Below are 22,726 nucleotides of genomic sequence, written 5' to 3'. Positions count from 1 at the left end.
TTATATACATTTGTCTCTATTTTTAAATTACAATTTAGAAGACTATTCCTTAAATTTTGTGTACAGGCAAAATTTAAAAAAAAAAGAGAAGTCAGGCAAGACACCAGTGAAAACACAGAAAATATGTTTCACTAAAATACTTTTTTACAGTGAAGTACGAAAATGAAAATAAGCGTTTTATTTCATCAAAATTTCCCAATATTTCATTTATAGGTATATAATAAATATATGATTTCGATATAAATGCTATTTTTTCAAGGATCTTAATTACAATGTAATATATAAATCCGCGATTATGTGTAATTCTTGTCCGATTTGGGTTAAAACTTGAAAACGAGAACGGTGAATGGTTTTCTCTAATGCAAAGTTTAGAACATTTTTAATTCTGACTCCAAATAGGTCCTACAGTAATTTCTTTTTAGTTTTGACTGTAAACTCTACTTATTTTGGATATGTGATTTTCTATTACTTAATTCATTTAAGTCGTTGGTTAATTAAATAAAGAAGTAATATTTTATCAACGTATTCAATAATTCAGTACTGAACCCTAAACAACCATGTACTGCACAGTCTGAGTTAAACCTGGAAACTTAAAGACTGTTGTTTTCTTAAAAATTGATGTTTTTTTCCCGAAATTTATATAGGGAAAGAACAACTCGCCTCTGCAAAAAAATGACCAAGCCACGCGGAAGTCTCCTGGAAATGTTCTTTGGGTTAGGGCTTTAAGCATTTTCATGTGCAAACAAGACCCTCTCAAGTTGTACAAAATCGAATTTGCATTGGAATAGGTCAAATGGTTTTTGAACGGCAGGCTCGTAAAATTGATGTTTTTTTTCCGAAATTTATATCGAGAAAGAACAACTCGCCTGTGCAAAAAATGACCAAGCCACGCGGAAATCTCCTGGATATATTACTTGGGTTAGGGCTTTAGGCCTTATAACGTTCAAAGAAGACCCTCCAAAGTTGTACAAAATCGAATTTGCATCGGAATTGGTCAAACGGTATTTTGAACGGTAAGCTCGTAAATTTGATGTTTTTTCCCCGAACTTTATATAGAAAAAGAACAAATCGCCTGTGCAAAAAATGACCAAGCCATGCGGAAATCTCCTGGAAATGTTCTTTGGGTAAGGGCTTTAAGCCTTTTCATGTGCAAAGAAGACCCTCTCAAGTTGTACAAAATCGAATTTGCATTGGAATTGGTCAAATGGTTTTTGAACGGTAGGCTCGTTAAATTGATGTCTTTTCCGAAATTCATATAGAGAAAGAACAACTCGCCTGTGCAAAAAATGACCAAGCCACGCGGAAATTTCCTGGACATATTACTTGGGTTTAGGGCTTAAGCTCTATAACGTTCAAAGAAGACCCTCCAAAGTTGTACAAAATTTAATTTGCATCGAAATTGGTCAAACGGTTTTTGAACGGTAAGCTCGTAAAAATGATGTTTTTTCCCGAAATGTATATAGAAAAAGAACAAATCGCCCGTGCAAAAACTGACCAAGCCACGCGGAAGTCTCCTGGAAATGTTCTTTGGGTTAGGGCTTTAAGCATTTTCATGTGCAAACAAGACCCTCTCAAAATGTACAAAATCGAATTTGCATTGGAATAGGTCAAATGGTTTTTGAACGGCAGGCTCGTAAAATTGATGTTTTTTTTTTCCGAAATTTATATCGAGAAAGAACAACTCGCCTGTGCAAAAAAATGACCAAGCCACGCGGAAATCTCCTGGACATATTACTTGGGTAAGGGCTTTAGGCCTTATAACGTTCAAAGAAGACCCTCCAAAGTTGTACAAAATCGAATTTGCATTGGAACTAGTCAAACGGTTTTTGAACGTTAAGCTCGTAAAATTGATCTTTGTTTTCCCGAAATTTATATAGAAAAAGAACAAATCGCCTCTGCAAAAAATGACCAAGCCATGCGGAAATCTTCTGGAAATGTTCTTTGGGTTAGGGCTTTAAGCCTTTTCATGTGCAAAAAAGACCCTCTCAAGTTGTACAAAATCGAATTTGCATTGGAATTAGTCAAATGGTTTTTGAACAGTAGGCTCGTAAAATTGATGTTTTTTCCGAAATTTATATAGAGAAAGAACAAATCGCCTCTGCAAAAAATGACCAAGCCACGCGGAAATCTCCTGGACATATTACTTAGGTTAGGGCTTTAACCCTTTTTATGTGCAAAGAAGACCCTCTCAAGTTGTACAAAATCGAATTTGCATTGGAATTGGTTAAATGGTTTTTGAACAGTATGCTCATAAAATTGATGTTTTTTCCGAAATTTATATAGAGAAAGAACAACTCGCCTGTGCAAACATTGACCAAGCCATGCGGAAATCTCCTGTACATATTACTTGGGTTAGGGCTTTAGGCCTTATATAACGTTCAAAGAAGACCCTCCAAAGTTGTACAAAATTGAATTTGCATCGGAATTGGTCAAACGATTTTTGAACAGTAGGCTCGTAAAACTGATGTTTTTTTCCCCGAAATTTATATAGAAAAAGAACAAAATGCCTGTGCAAAAAATGACCAAGCCACGCGGAAATCTCCTGGAAATGTTCTTTGGGTTAAGGCTTTAAGCCTTTTCAGGTGCAAAGAAGATCCTCTCAAGTTGTACAAAATCGAATTTGCATTTGAATTGGTCAAATGGTTTTTGAACGGTAGGTTCGTAAAATTGATGTTTTTTCCGAAATTTATATAGAGAAAGAACAACTCGCCTGTGCAAAAAATGACCAAGCCAAGCGGAAATCTCCTGGACATAATACTTGGGTTAGGGCTTTAGGCCTTATGACGTGTAAAGAAGTTCCTATGAAGTTGTAGAAAATCGAATTTGCATCGGAATTGGTCAGACGGTTTTTGAACGGTTAGATCGTTAAATTGATTTTTTTCCCGAAATTTATATAGAAAAAGAACAAATCGCCTGTGCAACAAATGACCAAGCCATGCGGAAATCTCCTGGAAATGTTCTTTAGGTTAGGGCTTTAAGCCTTTTCATGTGCAAAGAAGACCCTCTCAAGTTGTACAAAATCGAATTTGCATTGGAATTGGTCAAACGGTTTTTGAACGGTAGGCTGGTAAAATTGATGTTTTTTTTTCTCGAAATTTATATAGAGAAAGAACAACTCGCCTGTGCAAAAAATGACCAAGCCACGCGGAAATCTCCTGTACATATTACTTGGGTTTAGGGCTTTAGGCCTTATAACGTTCAAAGAAGACCCTCTCAAGTTGTACAAAATCGAATTTTCATTGGAATTGGTCAAATGGTTTTCGAACGGTAGGCTCGTAAAATTGATGTTTTTTTTTCCAAAATTTATAGACCCTTTCATTTAATATTCAAGTTGTCGCCCTTGGAAGACGTCATTTGGGGATACGGTGGACAATGCCGATACGATTAAGTACAATAATTGAGGGATATAAAGATCTTAATCCTTTCTCTTGTAAGATTGGCAGATTGAAATTGCCAAAATTTTGTGTAATTGAATAAGATATTATAAGGCTAACGATTTGTTTTAATAGTAGACCATATTGCTGGGTAACTGATCATGATTACCATTTTCGTTAGATTCTTTATAATGAAAATTTTACCAGTCAGTTAAATCGTACTAACTTGCTAATACCAGAGATATAGATTATGCATCTATGTGTCTGCTAATATACAATACCCAAAAGATATTTTGAAGTTCAAAAATGTAAGGATTCTGTATTTTCGAAAAACGGCTGCGTAATATTTAATTGCAAGATACTGGTTTATTAAAAATCATTTTGATTTAAGCATTACTTAGACAAAGAAAAACAACAATATAAATCTATGTTATTTCAAAATAAATGTAAAGGCATAAAAAATAAGAATTATTTTGAATGTACATGACTGCATGTATACCATTAATTTGTGTCGGCAAAAAATGCACTCTCAGAAAATAGTCCCAGATTCACACCAATATATTTAAGCTGGTATTTAAGTAATGTTTTCAACTTGATACTTTTTAATTCATACTCTGCTTATCAAATATTTAAAACATTCACTGATATATTTCTATAAACCACCGAAAAGCGAGTAATAAATTGTTTTATTCAACGAGTTCAATAAATTTAGTACTAAACCTACACTCATTCAATATCCTCTATTTATACGATTGCCTGTGCTAAAGACTTTAAAATCTGTTTCCAATATTACATATACATATACATTTTTAAGGAGGATTAAGCATATGCACTACATGTATTTACAATTAAGTGACAGGGACGCTGATCATTTCCACAGTTTAATCAGGATGATAACGCTTTATCAGTCATTCGTGCTCACTTTATAGGCGGGGCTTAGTATGCTAAGTGTTCTATCCCATGATTCAAATTATCGAATAAGTAGATTTCAGTAGATCTATACAATAAATATTTTTTATTATACAATATATATTTTCAAATATAGAACATATAAATAGAAAATTATCGCACACAAATGTTTTTTATGAATAAATATTATGGTATACAATATAAAATTTGAGTTATGCAATATAAATATTGGATATAGAACAAAAAAATTATTTATTGAATATTGCAACGTTTAACATGCCATAGAAGTGCTACTTTGGATCATTTTGTTTAGAGAAGGTACACGAGCATGGACAATTTGTTAAATGAGAGTAGGAAAAAATCTTCGGCTGGCGCATTTTCAGCTTCAGGTACCTCAAGCTCTGTAGGCGTTGTAGGCACAGTTTTTTTCTAACTTTCATCCCCTTTCCTTTGGATGGCATCTCTGCTGAGTTTTTACCAAATGACTGATGTCAACGTGGTCAGGCAGTTTTATTCTCATAAACTTGAACCGGCAGCATCGGTGCATTAACGTGTCACCGGGACAGTACAGGCATTAAAAGTAGCGTTACCGTGGCAAAATCGGCGATGGTCGGGATTGACCGTGATGAAACCGTGTCAAGTCGGGTCTCCACCGGAATCAAGCAGGAATACACCGATTTAGCATCGGCGCTTATCCTATATATCCGGTGCTATATCTGGCTCTGAACATGGAATACACCTGGGCTCTGTCGGGGTGTGTAAACGCAATTTGATTTCTCAGAAAAACACCACGGAACACCCCGGTTCACTGACTTAAGACACAGTACGCGATACCGTGGCCGGCCAGTACCGGGACAGTGTTAATTTGGGCTTTATCAAACGGAACCTGCAACATTTTCAATTTTGCCGTTTTGGACATTCTTTAGGGGTTCTTTTTTTCTCTATTTTATCAATTACTGATGTTCCTCAACACACATCTGAACAACTAAAGTATTCAAGGAAAATATAGCACTCAAACCCGCTGATCCGGGGCCCAAAGACTAAACAAAATTTATACAGTAAACCAATGACATAACAATTTAGCTGATGCTTATGAAAGATTATACTTGAATGTCAAATAAGATATTTGTATTTCATATGTCATTACTTTCAGCTATTGTTTAATAATAATAATAATAATAATAATAATAATAATAATAATAATAATAATAAATAATAATAATAATAATAATAAAACTTTATTTACCGAAGGTAACACATTAAGACATATACAGACTGCACCATCTTATTTACAATGCGGCCTTCTAAAATAAAAAAAATAAAAACAAAAACACACACACAAAAGAACACATATCAATCAAAGAAAATATTACATGTAAAAGAAATGATTAAATGGTTATCACAATTTTAACATATATTAACACATATACTGAACATTCATACAATTCATTTTATTTATCATTAAACATAATACTTTCATCAGTGCATCATTTTAATCTGCAATTTAAAAAGTAAAATTAACTTACAAAATTAACACAGTCAAAAAACTTGAAACTAAGACAGACACCCTTTATTAGAAAACATAATAATAAAAAACACATGTATGAATATAAAGAGCGTATCTTGTATATATAATACATACGGACCGTGCTAAAGTTGATTAAATAAGTATTTCTTGAAACTATTCTTAAATATTAACAATTTTGTTTTTCTTTTTATAGTCAGTGGTATGGAATTCCAAATAACCATGGCATTAAATTGGAATGTGTCATTAAAATAATTAGTACGTGGCTTGTAAGACGAAATTAAATTTCCGTGAGATATTATTCTTAGATTATACTTTTGATTATTAGATATGGTAAGTAAGTCTCGGATATATTGAGGGGACATATTATTCAGTGCTTTATATACTTGGACACCGGTGTGAAAAATACATCTTTTCTTGAAAGGCAATATTTTTAATCTTTTGTATAAATTTTCTGATTGGTTTCTCGTTGGAAGGTCTAGAATAATTTTGCAAATTCGTGTTTGTATTTTGTATATTTGGCATATATATATTTTTTGTTTTCTTTTCGTCATATATTACAACAATAATCAAAAATAGGAAGAAGGTATGCATTAATAAAAAGCATACGAGATTCCTCATTTAAAAAGTACTTTATACGCCTAAATAAATTAACTTTAGAGTTCAATTTTTTACACACATCATTTACCTGACAGTGCCAATTGAGTGTATTTTCAACATAAATACCAAGCAGTTTTTGTGATTCTACATTGTCAAGAGTTGAGTCGTTAATTTTCAAATTTACTGCTTTTGCAATCTTTAGCTTTTGTCTACTACCTACCAGCATACTTTTAGTTTTTTTTAGGGTGTAAAAGCATATTATTTATTTTACACCACTTAATAATCATATTAAGGCTATATTGTAGTTTTTCCTCTATAACTGATATGTCATCTCCAGATTTAACACAATATTTGCATTATATCAAAAGGTATGAGGGGCCTCCGTGACCAAATGACTGCTAACTTTATTTCCTCCCGATTGAACGATTTTGAGAAATGAATTTTTTTCATTCTTTTCGGCGTTGGTTAACCTTTTTGGTTAAGTTTTCGATTATGTTTTCGCCTTGATTAACCTTTTGCTTACGGCTAATTGCTCAAAAAAGTTCAAACATATTTACTTTAAACATAAAATACTTATTTCATATAAAAGTAAAATGTATTCTAAAGGAAAGATCTTGAAAGGCATTTTTGCTTAATTATCTCCCTTTTTATATTTTTTCCCCAAAACCATCACAAATATTCACTTCAAACTTGAAATATTGATTGTATATCAAGGCAAAAATTTCATTTTAACAGAAACGGCAAATACGTGAAAAAATGCACAGTATGAAATGCACGGTCAACACGAAAATCGACAAACAACCTTGGTCTTATTCGAAATGGGAAGTGTTTTGGGCCATTTTGAAATCTTGCACTTAGCATTCGTGTAGTACTCCTTGATCATTTTATGTTTATCTACGTTGACTTCTGTACCAGATTCTATCTAACACATACCAGGTTGTCTCTTAGGATGCAGGGCTGCCGACTTCTAGGGCGTTAGGCAAACTCCTAAGGCCCATGTCGTCAGCAATTTAGGCTTCCTCTTCCGGCTGCGAGACGATTTGCCTCCTCAGCCTACTAGGCCATCATTCTGCAAACTCAGACTGGCCGTTAGGCTGTCTCTTTTGCTAATTTTACAGACATGTTTGTACAAAACTATTTACATAACAATGTAAATTTTGCAGTTTCATACAAATGGTAGACAATTGTATAATTAATTTATCAATATGTACTTGTATAAGATCAGGTAAAAATCGAACGCAAAACAATATACATTTATTTATAATATGAGTATAATCGTTGTATTATTTGCAGCGCATTTCCATATATGATAAAATCACTCGTTTTCAAACAGACATAATTCGCCTTGAGTAGGCAGATTTAATTGATATAACATAATAGTTCAACGTCTTGCGACATTTAACGATAGTGTTGCGACATTTAACGGTAGGGGAAATCCGTGCGACATTTAACGCTAACATTGCGACATTTAACGGCAAATTATTTTGCGACATTTAGCGGCGGTTGCGACATTTAGCGGGAATGGTGCGACATTTAGCGGCAAGTGCGACATTTAGCGGCGTTGCGACATATAACGGCGCCACAGACGTTAACATTTTAGTATTCCAAATGGCTTGTTCCAGTTTCATATTTATCACTCAATGAAAGAATTTGTCATTACGAAATGTTTGAATGAAATAATGAAAAATGGAATCCAGCATAATGCAAAGTTTAAATATCATAAAGCAAGATGGAATTAAGCATAATGCAAGTTCTAATGTCATGTAGCAAGATGGAATTAAGCATAATGCAAGTTCCAATGTCATCAAGCAAGATGGAATTAAGCATAATGCAAGTTCCAATGTCATCAAGCAAGATAGAATAAATGCATAAATTCTGTTCCATACGTTTCTCATGCCAGCGCTTGTAACGGTTTAGCAACAATTTTATTCGACTACATTATTAAGTACTGTATTCGCTGTCATAGAATACATTGTAAATTTATAAAGTCATCCTCTCTATCTTCTTGAAGCAATTTTTTAATAATTTCTTTATTAGCGCTATTTAATTTTAAGAAATGTTAGTCTGTTGTAATTAAAAAACAATCAGCTGCAGTGCAGCATAAATGTTATATTTATTTTAGCTATTTCAGGATTGGTTGAGTGTACAGACTGATCTGATGGCTGGGTTGCCTACAAAGGATCATGTTATCTGTTTGGACATGGTGTGACACACACGTATGTAGATACTGAGGTCTGTAACTGATGCTGTCAATTTTTTGTTCTTAAAATAGTTGTCATATAATTGAATATAAATATGAGTAATGTTTATTAATCTGCGTTACTTCACATCATACACATTCTTTTGAATAACAAATAAAATGTTTTGTAATGAAATAAGTTTATTGACCTCATTTGTACGAATGCATATCAACAATTAATTTCGATTTTGAAAGCAAACAAATTTTATGTGACACTTTCTTTACACAAGTTTTATTCTATGTAGAATTTTTGTCGACAACATCATAGTGGACATTTGGTAGATATAGGGTCTAAGGGAGAAAACCTTTTCCTCAAAGACTTTCTAAGAGGATTCGGAGGTAAGTGACACATAAATTGAGCCTACTTTTTTAATGGATACTTTGGGTTAATTCATTTAATTTTGCTCCTGTCTTATGTGTACATGTATTAACAAGTTTACCGCAACAGGCCAGTTATAATAGATTATAATACTGAAACACGTCACTGTTGTCAAACTTCTAAAACATATTAGTTTAATTCTATCCAAACTTGCATGAATACCACTAACATTTTGTGTTATATTCGCTATTTGGTGCAACATTTCCTCAGATGCAAGATATTTGCATAAATTCTATTCTATTCTATTTAACTGTGTTAAACTAATATCAAATGCAATACATACTATGAAAACATTTAAGTCTTAAAATTTGTATTTCGACCTTAAAAGATTCGTAATCCATCCATGTAAATAGTCTAGCATGTTAAAAGAGAGCTATGCTAAGTTAGGTCTCTAATGGGCTTCCAAAACTATTATCCGGAAAATATTTACCTATATCCCTTATTTAGTTCCAATTTGATATAAAACGACAGAGCTAGAAAAACTCTGAACAGTCACATAAACTTGTGAGAGGAGCGTTTGATTGATAAGATACTCGGGGAAAAAGGTTTTATTTTCTACAATACATTGGCCTTTAAAACAAATCTTTTGTGTTTACTTCTTCTATATCAGTCCTTCTCTGTGCTCAAGAATGTGCACAAAAGTTTTCTCTCTTTTCAGTACAGCAGCTATTTTTGCCACTAATATGACAGTACAAATGGATATTTCTTTCACAGAAATTCACTTACTTTTACAAGTGCTGTATTCAATTTGGTTACAGAGATCCATCGTCTTTCGACGGATCATTCTCAGCTTCTGTAGCCTTCAACGACGTTAAACCTTAACGTTTTGAAATATAGGCGAAGATGGCGACCTTGCAAACTACCAATGGAGTTTTCTTTTTAAAAGATACTTGTGATGAGCCAACAAATTCTTATTAGTAGCAGGATACTTTAGTAGACCCATCATAATAAGGCATATTGACGTCGAACTTGAAAAAAAAATAAAAATCTGGTCGTGATAATTATGTCATATTCATAATAAGAATATTTCATATTTTCTGTATTATTTTCTAGGCCATTGCTACTGGATAGGGCTAACAGATGAGCAAATTGAAGGCAAATGGGTTTGGTATACCAGCGATTCGACTCCGACATTTTTTGACTGGGACCCCTCCCAGCCAGATCTAGGAAATAACCAGGACTGCGGTTTATTCTGGGGACCATTTGATTATCGGTGGGGAGATATTATGTGTGATTATAAATGTCAACCAGTCTGCAAGATAAGGTTTTAACTTTGTAATATATTTTCACGATGTAAGTTTAATAAATGTTATGATCGCATTCAAGAAACTGCTGCACATGTTTTCCGTTTTTGTAATATCTAATAGAAGTCCAGTAAATTGAAACTTTTTTGTCATAAATAGGCATAAAAACAGGAATTTATGTTGTTATACAAGTAGCTTTCTGATGCCATTATTTTGCTACTCGCAGCATGGGGAAAATTCATATCTCGCTTGACCATCGGTCTCGTGAGATATCAATTTTCAAACGCTCCTCTTAGCTAAACACAATGCTTCGAAAAGCTTATACGACAAAATATTCCTTAAGATAAACTCTGATATTATCTATGAATAATAATCGGCTTTGCTTCTGGATCTTTAACGTCGGTTTTACTTATGTCTAAAAAATTTCTTCAATATTCATTTCATTTATTTTTCAGAGGAGGAGAAACTGATACTGTTGTCGGCTAGTGGACAATGATAATGACAAATGTCAAATAATTAAATTCTAATAATTTTTTTTGTTCAAAACATCATTTATATATATGCACTTCAGTTCCCTTTAACATCTGAACAAATTTAATTTCCTATCAAATGAGAAACATTTGTTGAAACAACATCTTCAGATATGTTTTGGATCACCTTTTGGCAAGCTTTAATTTGAATATGAAGGAAAACGTGCATAAATGACAAATAGGAGAAAGTCTACACTGAATTAGTGAATTAAAAAAACAGTAAATACATGTATATATTGTTATAAGTTCATAAAGCCTCAGAAATGAATAAAAAAGTTATTCCTTACAAAGGAAAAATAGGTGTTTTAAAAATGTTTCAATAATATTTCATGATTATGGGCTGAAAAATGTAGCAATGTTTGAAGATCAGCTAAATGTAAATACAAAGCTATTTCGACTTCAATACAAAATACTAAATCATATTTTTTTTAAATCACTAAAATTGTATCAGTTTTCAAGAAGTAAATGGTGGCTCAGATATATTTATTTGTAAACTATAAGCCGTTAACAAGAAAATAGGCATAATAAAATTAAAAAAAAACAGCAACATTTTTATAAAAAAATAGATTTTTTAAGACTTAAATGAGCGCTTAGAAGATAATTTATTTATTTATACATCATAGGAGAGTAGACAACGTCTATCAATTTCAATTCCATTAATTCCCCTTTACTGATTTGATTTTGAAAATATAACGTTTCATAAATTGGTATAAATAGTATGCATAGAAGCTAAGCTCTAAGTGATCTCTCACTCCAATCCAGTTTGTTGGTTATACATATATGTAGCATGGAAAATTGGAAGGATAAGAGCCTTCAAGCCAGAATTAGACATTCAATTGCTAAGGACATGTTCTATTTTTATACTGTTTCGAGACGGGTTTTTGGGGAGGCTATGCCGACCCAATGTTAATAACTGTCTGTCAAATCTTACTGCCGCGGTAATCAGGTCAAAAAATAGTACCTTGATTTTTTCTAAGCTGACTCATCACTCATCACAGACATTTACAATATGAAAATATTTTCATTCTTTAATTTCATATCTGCAATTTGTAAAGATAATAATTCTCTGAAAAAATCTTGATTTTTGTTTAAATCACTACTCCGTGACGTCATACTGCCACGGTAATCAGGTCAAAAAATAGTACTTTGATTTTTTCTAAGCTGACTCATCACTCATCACAGACATTTACAATATGAAAATATTTTCATTCTTTAATTTCATATCTGCAATTTGTAAAGATAATAATTCTCTGAAAAATTCTTGATTTTTGTTTAAATCACTACTCCGTGACGTCATACTGCCGCGGTAATCAGGTTTAGGCATATTACGTACGTCTGTATTAAATAGTTCTGGTATGAAAACCCTTCAAAATAATAACTTTATCCATATTTTTTTAACAAAAAGCATAAATGAAAATTTATAAGTAAATGCTTTAATTCAGTGGCAAATATTCTTTATTATTTTTGATAACAATTTTCCAATTACTACGCAGCGACCAACTGTTTATGACGGGTCATTAACTAGAACGTTGCAACTACGTATTCTCAATATCATGCATGTGCTTTTGTTGTTATAAACTATTAATAGTCCTTAATATTTTTTAAAGACAAATAATTGTAAACTGTCGCTTACATCAGAGACATGGATCATGCTTGCGTGATAACTAAGGAAAACTAACTTATTTGTACACCCCAGGAGGCTGTACGCGGAAAACGCTCATAAACCGCTAAATCATATAGCTGTTTAGTAAATATTTTGCATACATTTAACTAAAAATTCACTGATGGTGATGAACATATAGTTTAAAAACATTTTATTCTTTAACCATTATCGCCGAAAAAAAACTATTTAACTACAAAACCCCTAAGGACCTCCGACAAAATCCCAGCACAATATTACATTTTACATTAGCAAAATAAAAAAAGCAATACTTATATTTTCATCTTACATAATTCATTAATCAAACTTTTAACATAAAAGTATCTTTGGTAATTGACAGATCCCTACTCTGATCTTTTATTTGTATAGGAATAAATTTAAACATGTGCTCTTTTGTTTAGGAATATTTTGTAGTGAAAGTCTTATATATTCACTAATCTCATAATTAGAATTAGACAGGTCAGGAATTTATACAAACAGTTGTTTAGTTAACTATGCTCATTTTAATCCCATAGAAACATTCAAATATTTGTGGTAAAAAACATGACCAAAGTACCTAGTAGTCGTTTACCCGGTGGTGATCCCATTAAACTGATTATAGATTCGAATTGATTAGAAAACACAAATAGAAACATGTGTTTCCGTACAACAAAATCGGAAGTAAAGTGAACAGTTAATTGACAGAAATATGTGGTCAAATATGTTTTAACAAGGAAATAAGTATTTCAGAGAAAGACGCAAGATCAGTATGACCCGTATTGTGTAATTAGAAAGTTTATTCAATTCTAGGGCATACATCATAATTTGATAGTCCATTTGTAATAAAATTCAAATTTTCAATACATATTATGAGATACATAAAAAATATTAAAGAATAAGAAGCTTTAATTAAAAAACAAAAAAAAAAAAAAAAAAAACAAAAAAAACCGCATACATATACAAATTACTTACAGTCGAGCATCGGGAAGTCATTAACATATCTTACGAAACTTTAATTTGAAACCGATATTTGCTCGCGCTGAAGTGATAAATGTTTATTTGAAAAAAAAAAAAAAAAAAGAACTTTTATGGTTGTGTTCTAAAAATAATGGGCGGCATAAGAGGAATTTCTTATTCATTTTACAACACTTGAAAAATTACTACAGAAAATGTGATGTTGTTTTGTTTTCAACAAAAGTGTGTGTGTTTTAAGTTTATTTATACTCGGCGCCGGAATAACCATATGTCCGAGATTATAGCATCTGGGACGTCTTTTTCAAGCAGATTCTTCCTGGAAGCCCATTCTTCGTTCTTTGGTGGTAAAGGAGACGACAATACCGTCAAGGCATCAACTTTCTGACTGACGACAACAAAAACGGCATCTATTAGCGCCAAACCTCCAGAGTAAGTCACGACAGGTCAACCAATCACCTCTGGTACTTATGATGACTTGACTATGACCTTCCGTGTGCCTTCTCCGCGACGTGCACGCCTCTGGAGGTATTTGGAGAAGTTTCAACAAAAACTTCCAAAACACGCCATTTATAACACCATTCATAGCACTAACGGCTTCGATGTTCTCATTTATTTGCGGGAAATGGTCGACAGGGAAAACCCTACGTAATAACCGCACACCCTGTTAACAACAGATTTTCCGCAGTATATATTTCAAGCTAGTGAGGTTTAAAAATACACGTAGAATCTATCGATTAACTACCATAAGTTGGTTGAGTGTTGAGTGTTGGCGGTAAAAAAGAAGATATAACTTCCTGATCAATTTTCACTTAGGTTGATTCAGTTTTGAATAAGCTTTGCAGAGATGTATTTTTTCAAGAAATATTTAGCTTTAATATTATCCGACGCCGTCAGTAATGAAATGGGATTAATTTTCTGAAACGTGATTTTATTCGAGATTTGCTTCTGAAGAAGACAACCTTCTGTCCGTAGAGCATGAATGTTAATACTCATCACAAGACAGTATCTTATTGATCTCAATTATGGTACATCTAAACGTGTATAATTTTTATGTTCAATAAAAATGTTGCATCACTGCAGTTGTTATTATCATTCAATAATATTAAAATGACATAAAATATTTATGATGAACAGTCCTAGAATATTTTGATAAGGAACCGTCAGTTGTAAAATGTTATTGTTATCTGATAATGAACAGTCGTCATACTTGCTGGTATGTCATTTATTATTGACAGTTTAGGTTTTTCAAAATTTGCATGATTAACAGTCCGAATGTAGACCTTAATTAAATGTTCTGGAATATTAACAAAATGAATAGTCAACCTCATTAACCATATATATGAATGGTTGAACACAACAGTAAGGATAAATAGCGCAATGTGCATATCTTTTTATTTTGGTAGCATATTTTAAGCAAAAAGAAAAGAAACTATAAGTCTGAAACATTCTCTCATAGCCTCCCCATCAGTACATTCAGTGCTTTGATTTTAATGTAGAGTACTGACCAGTGTGTTCCCCTAGTTTTCACTTATTAGAACAAAATCAAAATACTAAGTTTGCATTGGATAGAAACAAAATAGAACTGCCTTGTAAGTTTTCCTATTGAAAGACATTTAGTTTTTGGATGAACGTGTCCTTACATTTTCATGTCATATAATTTTCCTGACAAGAATCGCTGTTTCTAATATAATAGTTTGCTAAACTTTTCTAAAGCTGTCAGTAACATAGAAACTAATTATCTCGATCGGAAGAATACATGCTAGTTGGTTATGGAATTTATCAGTCGTCACAAAAAGTAATAAGACAGTCCTATAGTCGCATTTTATCAAGAATGTAATATTAAGAAACAACTATGTAAATAACATTATATCATTTACATAATAGCGTTATCATAAAGATGGACATTTACTCATCGCTGCCCTAACCTAAACATTCCAGAAGTCATGCTAACTGTGTCATTGTCTCTCTATTGAACGGACAAATCGAACATGTGATGAATAATTTAACTACATCTGAGTGTACCAGAATCTGAAGAACATCTTTGCAGGTTTTCCGTACCGATGATACCAATTTTATACATACATATAGTTTTACTATAGACCTCGACTAACAAAAATAAATTTTGAGTGGCAAATGTCGCATATACGCAACTGAAAGGATTTTAAAATAAATTTATTATTCACAGTATGCATACATACAGCGGTCACATGTATACAGAAACATTTGGTTGAACATATGGACATGGAAATCCACGTAATTGCGAGCTACCGTCCATGTCCGCAAGCATATTATGGTGAAATTTTGAATTTAGAAACATCCACATATCTATTCACGCGGCAGTGATCACAGAACGTTCAATATGACTCGTCGGTGCCATTCCATGAAAAGAGGTGCATGGTCCCTAAGAAAATAACGTCAAATTAAATTTAAATTAATCCAATGAATTTCATATCAAGTCAACTGTCATCTTAACTTTTCCGTTATTAAAACCGTCGCATAATTTATTGAGAAACATATGGCTGGATTATTACCAGTTATATTATTCGTTTAATTATTCGACATTTTTTTGACAAATGAGAAGTCATTAAAAGATATTCTCACACACGGATACAAATTAGGAAGTTCCTGTCTTTAGTTAAGATTGATATTGTTGTTTCCTTAACTCTGAGTATTCCGTACTTGTCGTGTGTGTTTTTTTTTCAGAAAGAAGACATTTTATATATCTTGCACGTTTCAATATATTTTATCCTGATTGTTTTGTACAAACCAAAATAAAATGTCTTTAGTATGGTACGAGAAGATACAACCAACACAAATGATTTGATTCGACAGTAAATATTTTATGTTATAGAGCTGTTGACTCGATATATCCATACTTTCTAAAAGTACATGTTTTAGTCATTAAAGAAAATTTACAGCAGATGACTAATGATAGAACGTTACATGAGTAGGAAAATAAATAAACGATTTATCCAGTTTGTGTTTCGGTTAGTAAAGTGGTTTTACCAACAACAACACATGACTAATGATGGAAAGTTTATAATTAACATGAAATACATTATGATGCGCACATACAAATACAAAAATAGTCACTTTTTGTACAAATGATATAATAAAACGCTTACATAATGAAAGAAAAACTAAAATATGCAGGCATTTGACACCAGGTTCTCAGCAAGCTATAGATTTCGTTTATTGTTATTTGTTACATATGATACTAAATTATTTTATCATGTATGTTATTATTTATGTATTACAGACGTTCAATTATAGAACACTTCACTTAAACAGGCTTTTGATATCACCTACAAGATTTAGGCGCTCGCTAATTCTGTTAATTCTTTTCTACATTCTTTTTAACTATCTCAAATCTCGTTAACAATGAAGCTGACAAAATAATTTGAAAATGATCAAGCCTGAACGAAATTTGCTCCCCTAGAGAAACACCATTAAATAAGGAATACGTCTGAGATACCATGCTGAAATGACATCCTATAAGAAACTTTGCCGTAATTAACCTGATATTGTACTGTAGAAAGAAATGAGCGTTAATAGATCTATAACGCTTTTAATCTAGAATCAGAGAAAAGTAATGAAATTAGATAGGATAATAAAGCTTTTCTCTATGAACGTATTAGACATATGTTATGTAGAAAAGTAAGAGATGGGAAGTTCCTGATATTTATGTAAAAGCATCATCTTATTTATAAGGTATTTAAAGCAGCATGCCTCCAAATTTATGCCTATTGTCATGAAAATTTAAAAAAAAAACGTATCTAAAATTAAAATATTTGGAAATGAACAAAGACAATATTTTGCACATGCAAACAGCACTTACAATACACGTAAGTTACCACAAAAAAAGATGCCAGAGTAAGCAAAAATAACTCTCACTGCATTTATAACGCAGTAGAAATCTTAGTTTATTTTTCTGAAATTGAAGTTTAAGTTTCTTGAGATATATTTTGGCTCATCTGGAGGCATGCAGCTTTAAATCTTCTAACAAAAAGTGTTTTTTTTTGCCAAGCCGCCCCTGCATCTATGATAAAAAAATGAAAAAAATACATTCATTTGATTATCTTTGCAAGTTGCAATTAAAACAAATTCATTACGACAAAATATTTGGTATATTTCATTTTAATTCGCATTGTGCGAAGACTAGAAAAAATGAAATAACTTGAAACTGTATTGTTTTCTTTAGTCAGGATAACGTTGCCGACCAGATGTTATTACTTAAGAACCAATACTCGGATGTTTAACTTTCCCCTTCATTTAATCTGAACATATTATGATATTATTTTGTATTACTTGCGTTGTACAAATCTCAACTAATCTGATGAATAGTAATTGTAATCGATATGAAAATACAGGTATATCAAACACATTTAATGTCAGTAGAAGTTTTCTAAGATTTATTAATTTATGCAAGATGTTAATATAGGATATTTGTTTGTATTTTGACAAAACGAGGAGAAGAAAAATGCTATATTCCACATCAACCTTACGATGTCTCTAAACTAGTTGCTTTTGATTTGTCGATCATTAAGTACATGTTGTCATTGTAATCGATCAATGATCTATCATTTAGAGTTACATTCTGTATATCATTATACAGACAAATAAAAGCCGAAAATAATCATTTATATTATCTCATCCAGCATCAGTTATTCATCCTTTCGTTTATTGCTTTTTGATACGTCAATCATATCATTGTCGTCTTGTATACCATTGTTTGAAAGGCCATCGACTATTTCGTTCCTGTTGCTTGTTGTTAATCTCCGTACTGAACATGGACTCAAAAATGACACCCCTTTGTTAGAGGATCTTGAATGTCGTTCTCTTTGTTTACAATTCAAGCTTATCGTTTTCCAGAGTTCTTGTCGAAATGAACTGCTCATGCATGTAGAAATGAGAAAAATTGCCGGATATGTTATGAATTGCCATAGCTGCTGAATTACAGAAAAACAACCAATTATTGACAACGGCAAAGGTTCGTTAGAATGTTTGACTAATGTATATATTTTTGCAGTAGTCAGTGGAATTTCATGCAACAAAACGATTGTTGATACGACAAAGATAAGCCAAGAAGTTCTCCTGCTTTCATTATCAAGTTTGTCGATTGTTTGATCCTTTACAGACGTCACTGTTTTACATTTGTTTTTATGTATTTTGTGACAAAGAAAACATTGGAAGATATTTGTGCAACAAAAGTGTTCAACGCAACCGTTCTCCGTATTGTGTATATTTCTAACTTTGTCATGAAGCGATACAATATTACAATGATTATCATCCAACTGATCCTGTCTTGCGGTAACACTCGCTTTTGCTTCTTTGGTTTCAATTTTATCAGTTTGACGTTCACAGTCCATATCTATAACAATCATTTCAATTGATGAATTATTTCGTCGCAATGAAGATCTACTCTTATTTGCTGCTCTTAGTGCGAGAAGCATAACTGTGGTGTAGTATAAAAGTAATATACAAGGCAAGAAGGAATCTAATACCATTTCAACTATCACATGTGCTTTCCTTCTTGAACACGATTTAAAGAATGCTCCATCTATCTCTAATATTCCACAAGTCACTCGGGTTATATTTGTTTTGTAATCAACGAATGATATTATTTGAAAATCAAATATAAAATAAGACGGCAAATGTACTATGCACACGGCAATCCATAAACATAGAACATATGCTAATATTCTCCTATTTGTATGAATATATCGTGTACTGAATGGAGATTTAATGCATTTGCATCGTATGAATGAAAGCAACACTGTCAGCCATAGTGAAAACATACTGAACATATCCAAACATATTTCACCGAATATATATGTTAATTTAGCCATTGTACATGATAAAAGATCAATGTAATGTCCAAATAGAAAGTGGTAAGCTTTAATTGAAGCCGAACACATTATTCCAAGCATATCCGCTCCAGCAATCAATGTCAGAATTATTGTTGTATGTGACCGAATATTCGGTTTCTGGAAAACTATGATAACTAGAATATTAACTGCAGCTACAAATATCGCCAGCACTGGTATAATGTAGCCGAAAACATAAATAGAAAGACTTAAACAATTCGGATATAAATCCTTCATTCGCAAAATTATACGGTCACCGCAAGAACGGTTCATTTTTCAAATAAATTGTCTTTTTCCTTGAAATGTTTCAATCTGGTACAGATGCTGAATTCGTCAAATGAAATCATAGAACAGTTTACGTCGTCATGACTTAATGGCAGCTAACAAATATTAAAATAATCACTATCTTCAAATGTCTTCTGATATGTAACACAAAACATGTTCATAGTATCCTTGAAGTTTAAACACAAAAAGAAGTTAGAATAGTAAGATCATTATACTGTCTTTTCTTATAACAAAAGTAAATCTGTTACTTAACTGTAGAACTGAGAGCTTAAAATGAGTTGTTGGTTTTATAAGAAAACCTTTCTGTAATGTAAATGGATTATTGGAGTTTTGTCTTCTCATCCGTATGTAATATGAATTTTCTAGCTATTTTCCTATCAAATATCATTATGTTCTTAGACATTTATTTCACATATCATTATGTCACGGTGTTCACAATTCACAATATGTTATTGGGCAGTCGCCTAAGCGACTATTGCTAAAATTTGGCGTTTCTATTGTACAAAGGTGAATAATCGGTACTTTACTTGCATCTTAAAAGTAAAACAAACTAAATAAATAATTAAAAAATTAACAAATATTCATGCCATTGTTTGAATTATATCGTTATTGTTATCACAATATTTATCAATTATAAGCCGTATAAATATAGATGAAAAGAGGTAGTATGTACCTCAGGCATAAGAAGGCACCGCATGTAATAAACCTTGTCTATAATTAATTGAACTAAAATGCCCAATTTAACTGAATTTCGGAAAATTAAAGAAGTTTTAAAAAACAGTATAACTTTACTGAGCTTTGATCGTTTTCGTTCTGATTTTGCCGATTATGTTAATCATCTTAATTCCAGTATAGACACCGCAAACTTAGCATATGACTACATTTATTCCAAACGGACATATGTCTATGTATTGATTTATTTTGATGAAGTACTGTTCTGTTTTGATTAAATGGCAGGGAAAAGATTTGTTATTGTTTCGCTTCTGTTCGAGCAGATCTAGGCAAAGAAAGGACGTACTATTAGTTTATTTATATTACCTTTTCGGGTGGTCTTTTGTGAAGGTCATGGACTCGGTTAAGACAAAAAATTTATTTGTGTCTTGGGCACTTCTATTTTGAATAGGTGTAAATGATCATTTATGAAATTTCTATCAATGTACATAATCATACACTTAAAGTATATTATACTTGAAAGCGTTGATATACATACTGATTATCAGATGCTTTTTATCAAGATACGTACTATAAAACGTATAAAACGTATAACTATTTGAAATTTCAATATTACTACGTAATTATTATAATTATCAAGTCTCTGAAAAACATATTTGTTAATTATATAATACCGCCTAGCAACACAGTTGTAATATAGTTCTAGTACCTTTTGGTTGTATTTGTTAGAAGAAAAAATATAAATAAAATGTCAAACCGTTTTAGTCCTTATAATGTATGTTTCGTAGGTTTAGATTAGGCACTAAGTTTGAACAAATATTGAAGTCAAATGTTGCCGAGTTAATCATGTTTGTACATCCTATATTTATTGATATTCGCATCTCAGAGAAAGACCCTATATATTCCTATACGGTCAGGGCAATAGATGGCACTGAATTCTATCAACATAATTACTTACGGTATGCTGACAGATCTTTCATTATAAATCAATTCACTAGACAATATTGTTTACTCCAAACTAGTATTGATTTGTTGTTTTTCTTCATCATATTTACCTTTAGCATCATCTTCTTTCAAAAGTCATTTTAAAATGTATATGTCATTATGCAACTTTGATAAATTAATGTCTTAGGGGGAGAAACAATTTTTGTCTTACATTATCTTCACCATTTCAATCACAATCAAAGGTATCTGGCCGCGTATTCTTAAAGCCTGTGGTGACTATTTAAGCATAGCTACAGCTTCTATAACAAATAATTCCATTAGAAATGGCATTTTTCCTGATAAACTTACAGAAGCATATGTACTTCCAATTTACAAAAATGGACCAAAGGAAGATCCAAATAATTATAGACCTATTTCAATTTTGCCAACCATATCAAACATTTTTGAAAGGCATATTGCATCACAATTACACAGTTATATATACGAAACTAATATTATTCATGAAAGTCAGTCGGGTTTCAGAAAAAAACATTCTTGTCAAACAGCTCTAATACGACTCATAGAATCCTTCCTTAACGATTTAGATGAGGGCTGTTTGATAGGCACAGTATTTTTAAACCCAAAGAAGGCATTTGATTTGGTAGATCACAACATATAGTTGCATAAATAAAAATTGTACAAATTTTCAAACACCTCAATTAAACTCTTCAAATCATATTTTGAAAATAGAACACAGTTTATCAAATATGGAAATAGTCATTCAAATAGTGGAACAGTGAAATCAGGGGTCCCTCAAGCGTCTATATTAGGCCCTTTACTTTTCATTTTCTACGTTAATGATATGCCATTTAGTATAACAAACTCTAACATAGACATGTATGCTGACGATACAACTATGCATGCATCAAATAAAAAATTGAAGTGATTCAGAGAACTCTGCAATGTGATGTTGATAATATTAGTAAATGGTGTAAATTAAACAAAATGGCAATAAATCCGAAAAAGACCACTTGCATGGTAATAGGGTCAGAAAATAATTTAAAATCAAAACCTTTTTAAAATATAAATAAAGAAGGTACATGCCTTAGTCAAACGAAATCACAGAAATTATTAGGTATTTACATAGATTAAAACTTAAAATGGAATGTTCAAATAAAGCACGTCTGTAATAAAAATTACAAAAACAAATTGCTCTCTTAAAGCGTATATCGTACTTTTTATCCGCTGAAATGAAAGAAATGTTTTACAATGCTTATATTTTACCTTGTGTTATGTATGCAACATATTACATGTATATAATTTATATCTGACCAGTTGGTATTTCCAATATTATCATTGTTCTATTTTTAGAACATAAACTACATGTATGTACTAGAACGTTCTTAACTGTTGTAGAAAACTCATGTGTTATGTATGCAACATATTACATGTATATAATTTATATCTGACCAGTTGGTATTTCCAATATTATCATTGTTCTATTTTTAGAACATAAACTACATGTATGTACTAGAACGTTCTTAACTGTTGTAGAAAACTCATG

At 31.9% G+C, this 22,726-nt stretch overlaps 2 protein-coding genes across 2 annotated transcripts; one reads left to right on the top strand and one right to left on the bottom strand.

Annotated features, from left to right (window-relative positions):
* The first annotated feature begins 8,591 nt into the window (after positions 1–8,591).
* LOC132715664 (perlucin-like protein) lies at positions 8,592–10,800 on the top strand. Its single transcript, XM_060698702.1, has 4 exons — positions 8,592–8,624; positions 8,893–8,986; positions 10,080–10,290; positions 10,726–10,800. The coding sequence occupies exons 1-4, from the start codon at positions 8,592–8,594 to the stop codon at positions 10,754–10,756; spliced, it is 369 nt and encodes a 122-aa protein (XP_060554685.1). The 3' UTR covers positions 10,757–10,800.
* Positions 10,801–16,982: 6,182 nt separating this feature from the next.
* LOC132715663 (G-protein coupled receptor 52-like) lies at positions 16,983–19,518 on the bottom strand. The gene is made up of 2 exons (XM_060698701.1): positions 18,693–19,518; positions 16,983–16,987 (listed from the first exon to the last, which is right to left on the bottom strand). Exons 1-2 carry the CDS (start codon positions 19,516–19,518, stop codon positions 16,983–16,985), a joined length of 831 nt encoding a protein of 276 aa, XP_060554684.1.
* Positions 19,519–22,726: the final 3,208 nt, after the last annotated feature.

This window comes from Ruditapes philippinarum, unplaced genomic scaffold, assembly GCF_026571515.1.
Source record: "Ruditapes philippinarum isolate M1 unplaced genomic scaffold, ASM2657151v2 ctg9519_1_1_1_1, whole genome shotgun sequence".
In the NCBI taxonomy this organism is placed as follows: Eukaryota; Metazoa; Mollusca; class Bivalvia; order Venerida; family Veneridae; genus Ruditapes; species Ruditapes philippinarum.
This window is presented reverse-complemented; position numbering and strand designations above follow the sequence as displayed.

Coding starts and splice junctions, on each gene's coding strand:
- LOC132715664 (XM_060698702.1), top strand. CDS start 8,592: ATGTTATCTGTTTGGACATGGTGTGACACACAC. Junction 8,987..10,079: donor CTTTCTAAGAGGATTCGGAG/GTAAGTGACACA, acceptor ATTATTTTCTAG/GCCATTGCTACTGGATAGGG. Junction 10,291..10,725: donor CAACCAGTCTGCAAGATAAG/GTTTTAACTTTG, acceptor TTTATTTTTCAG/AGGAGGAGAAACTGATACTG.
- LOC132715663 (XM_060698701.1), bottom strand. CDS start 19,518: ATGAAGGATTTATATCCGAATTGTTTAAGTCTTTCTATTTATGTTTTC.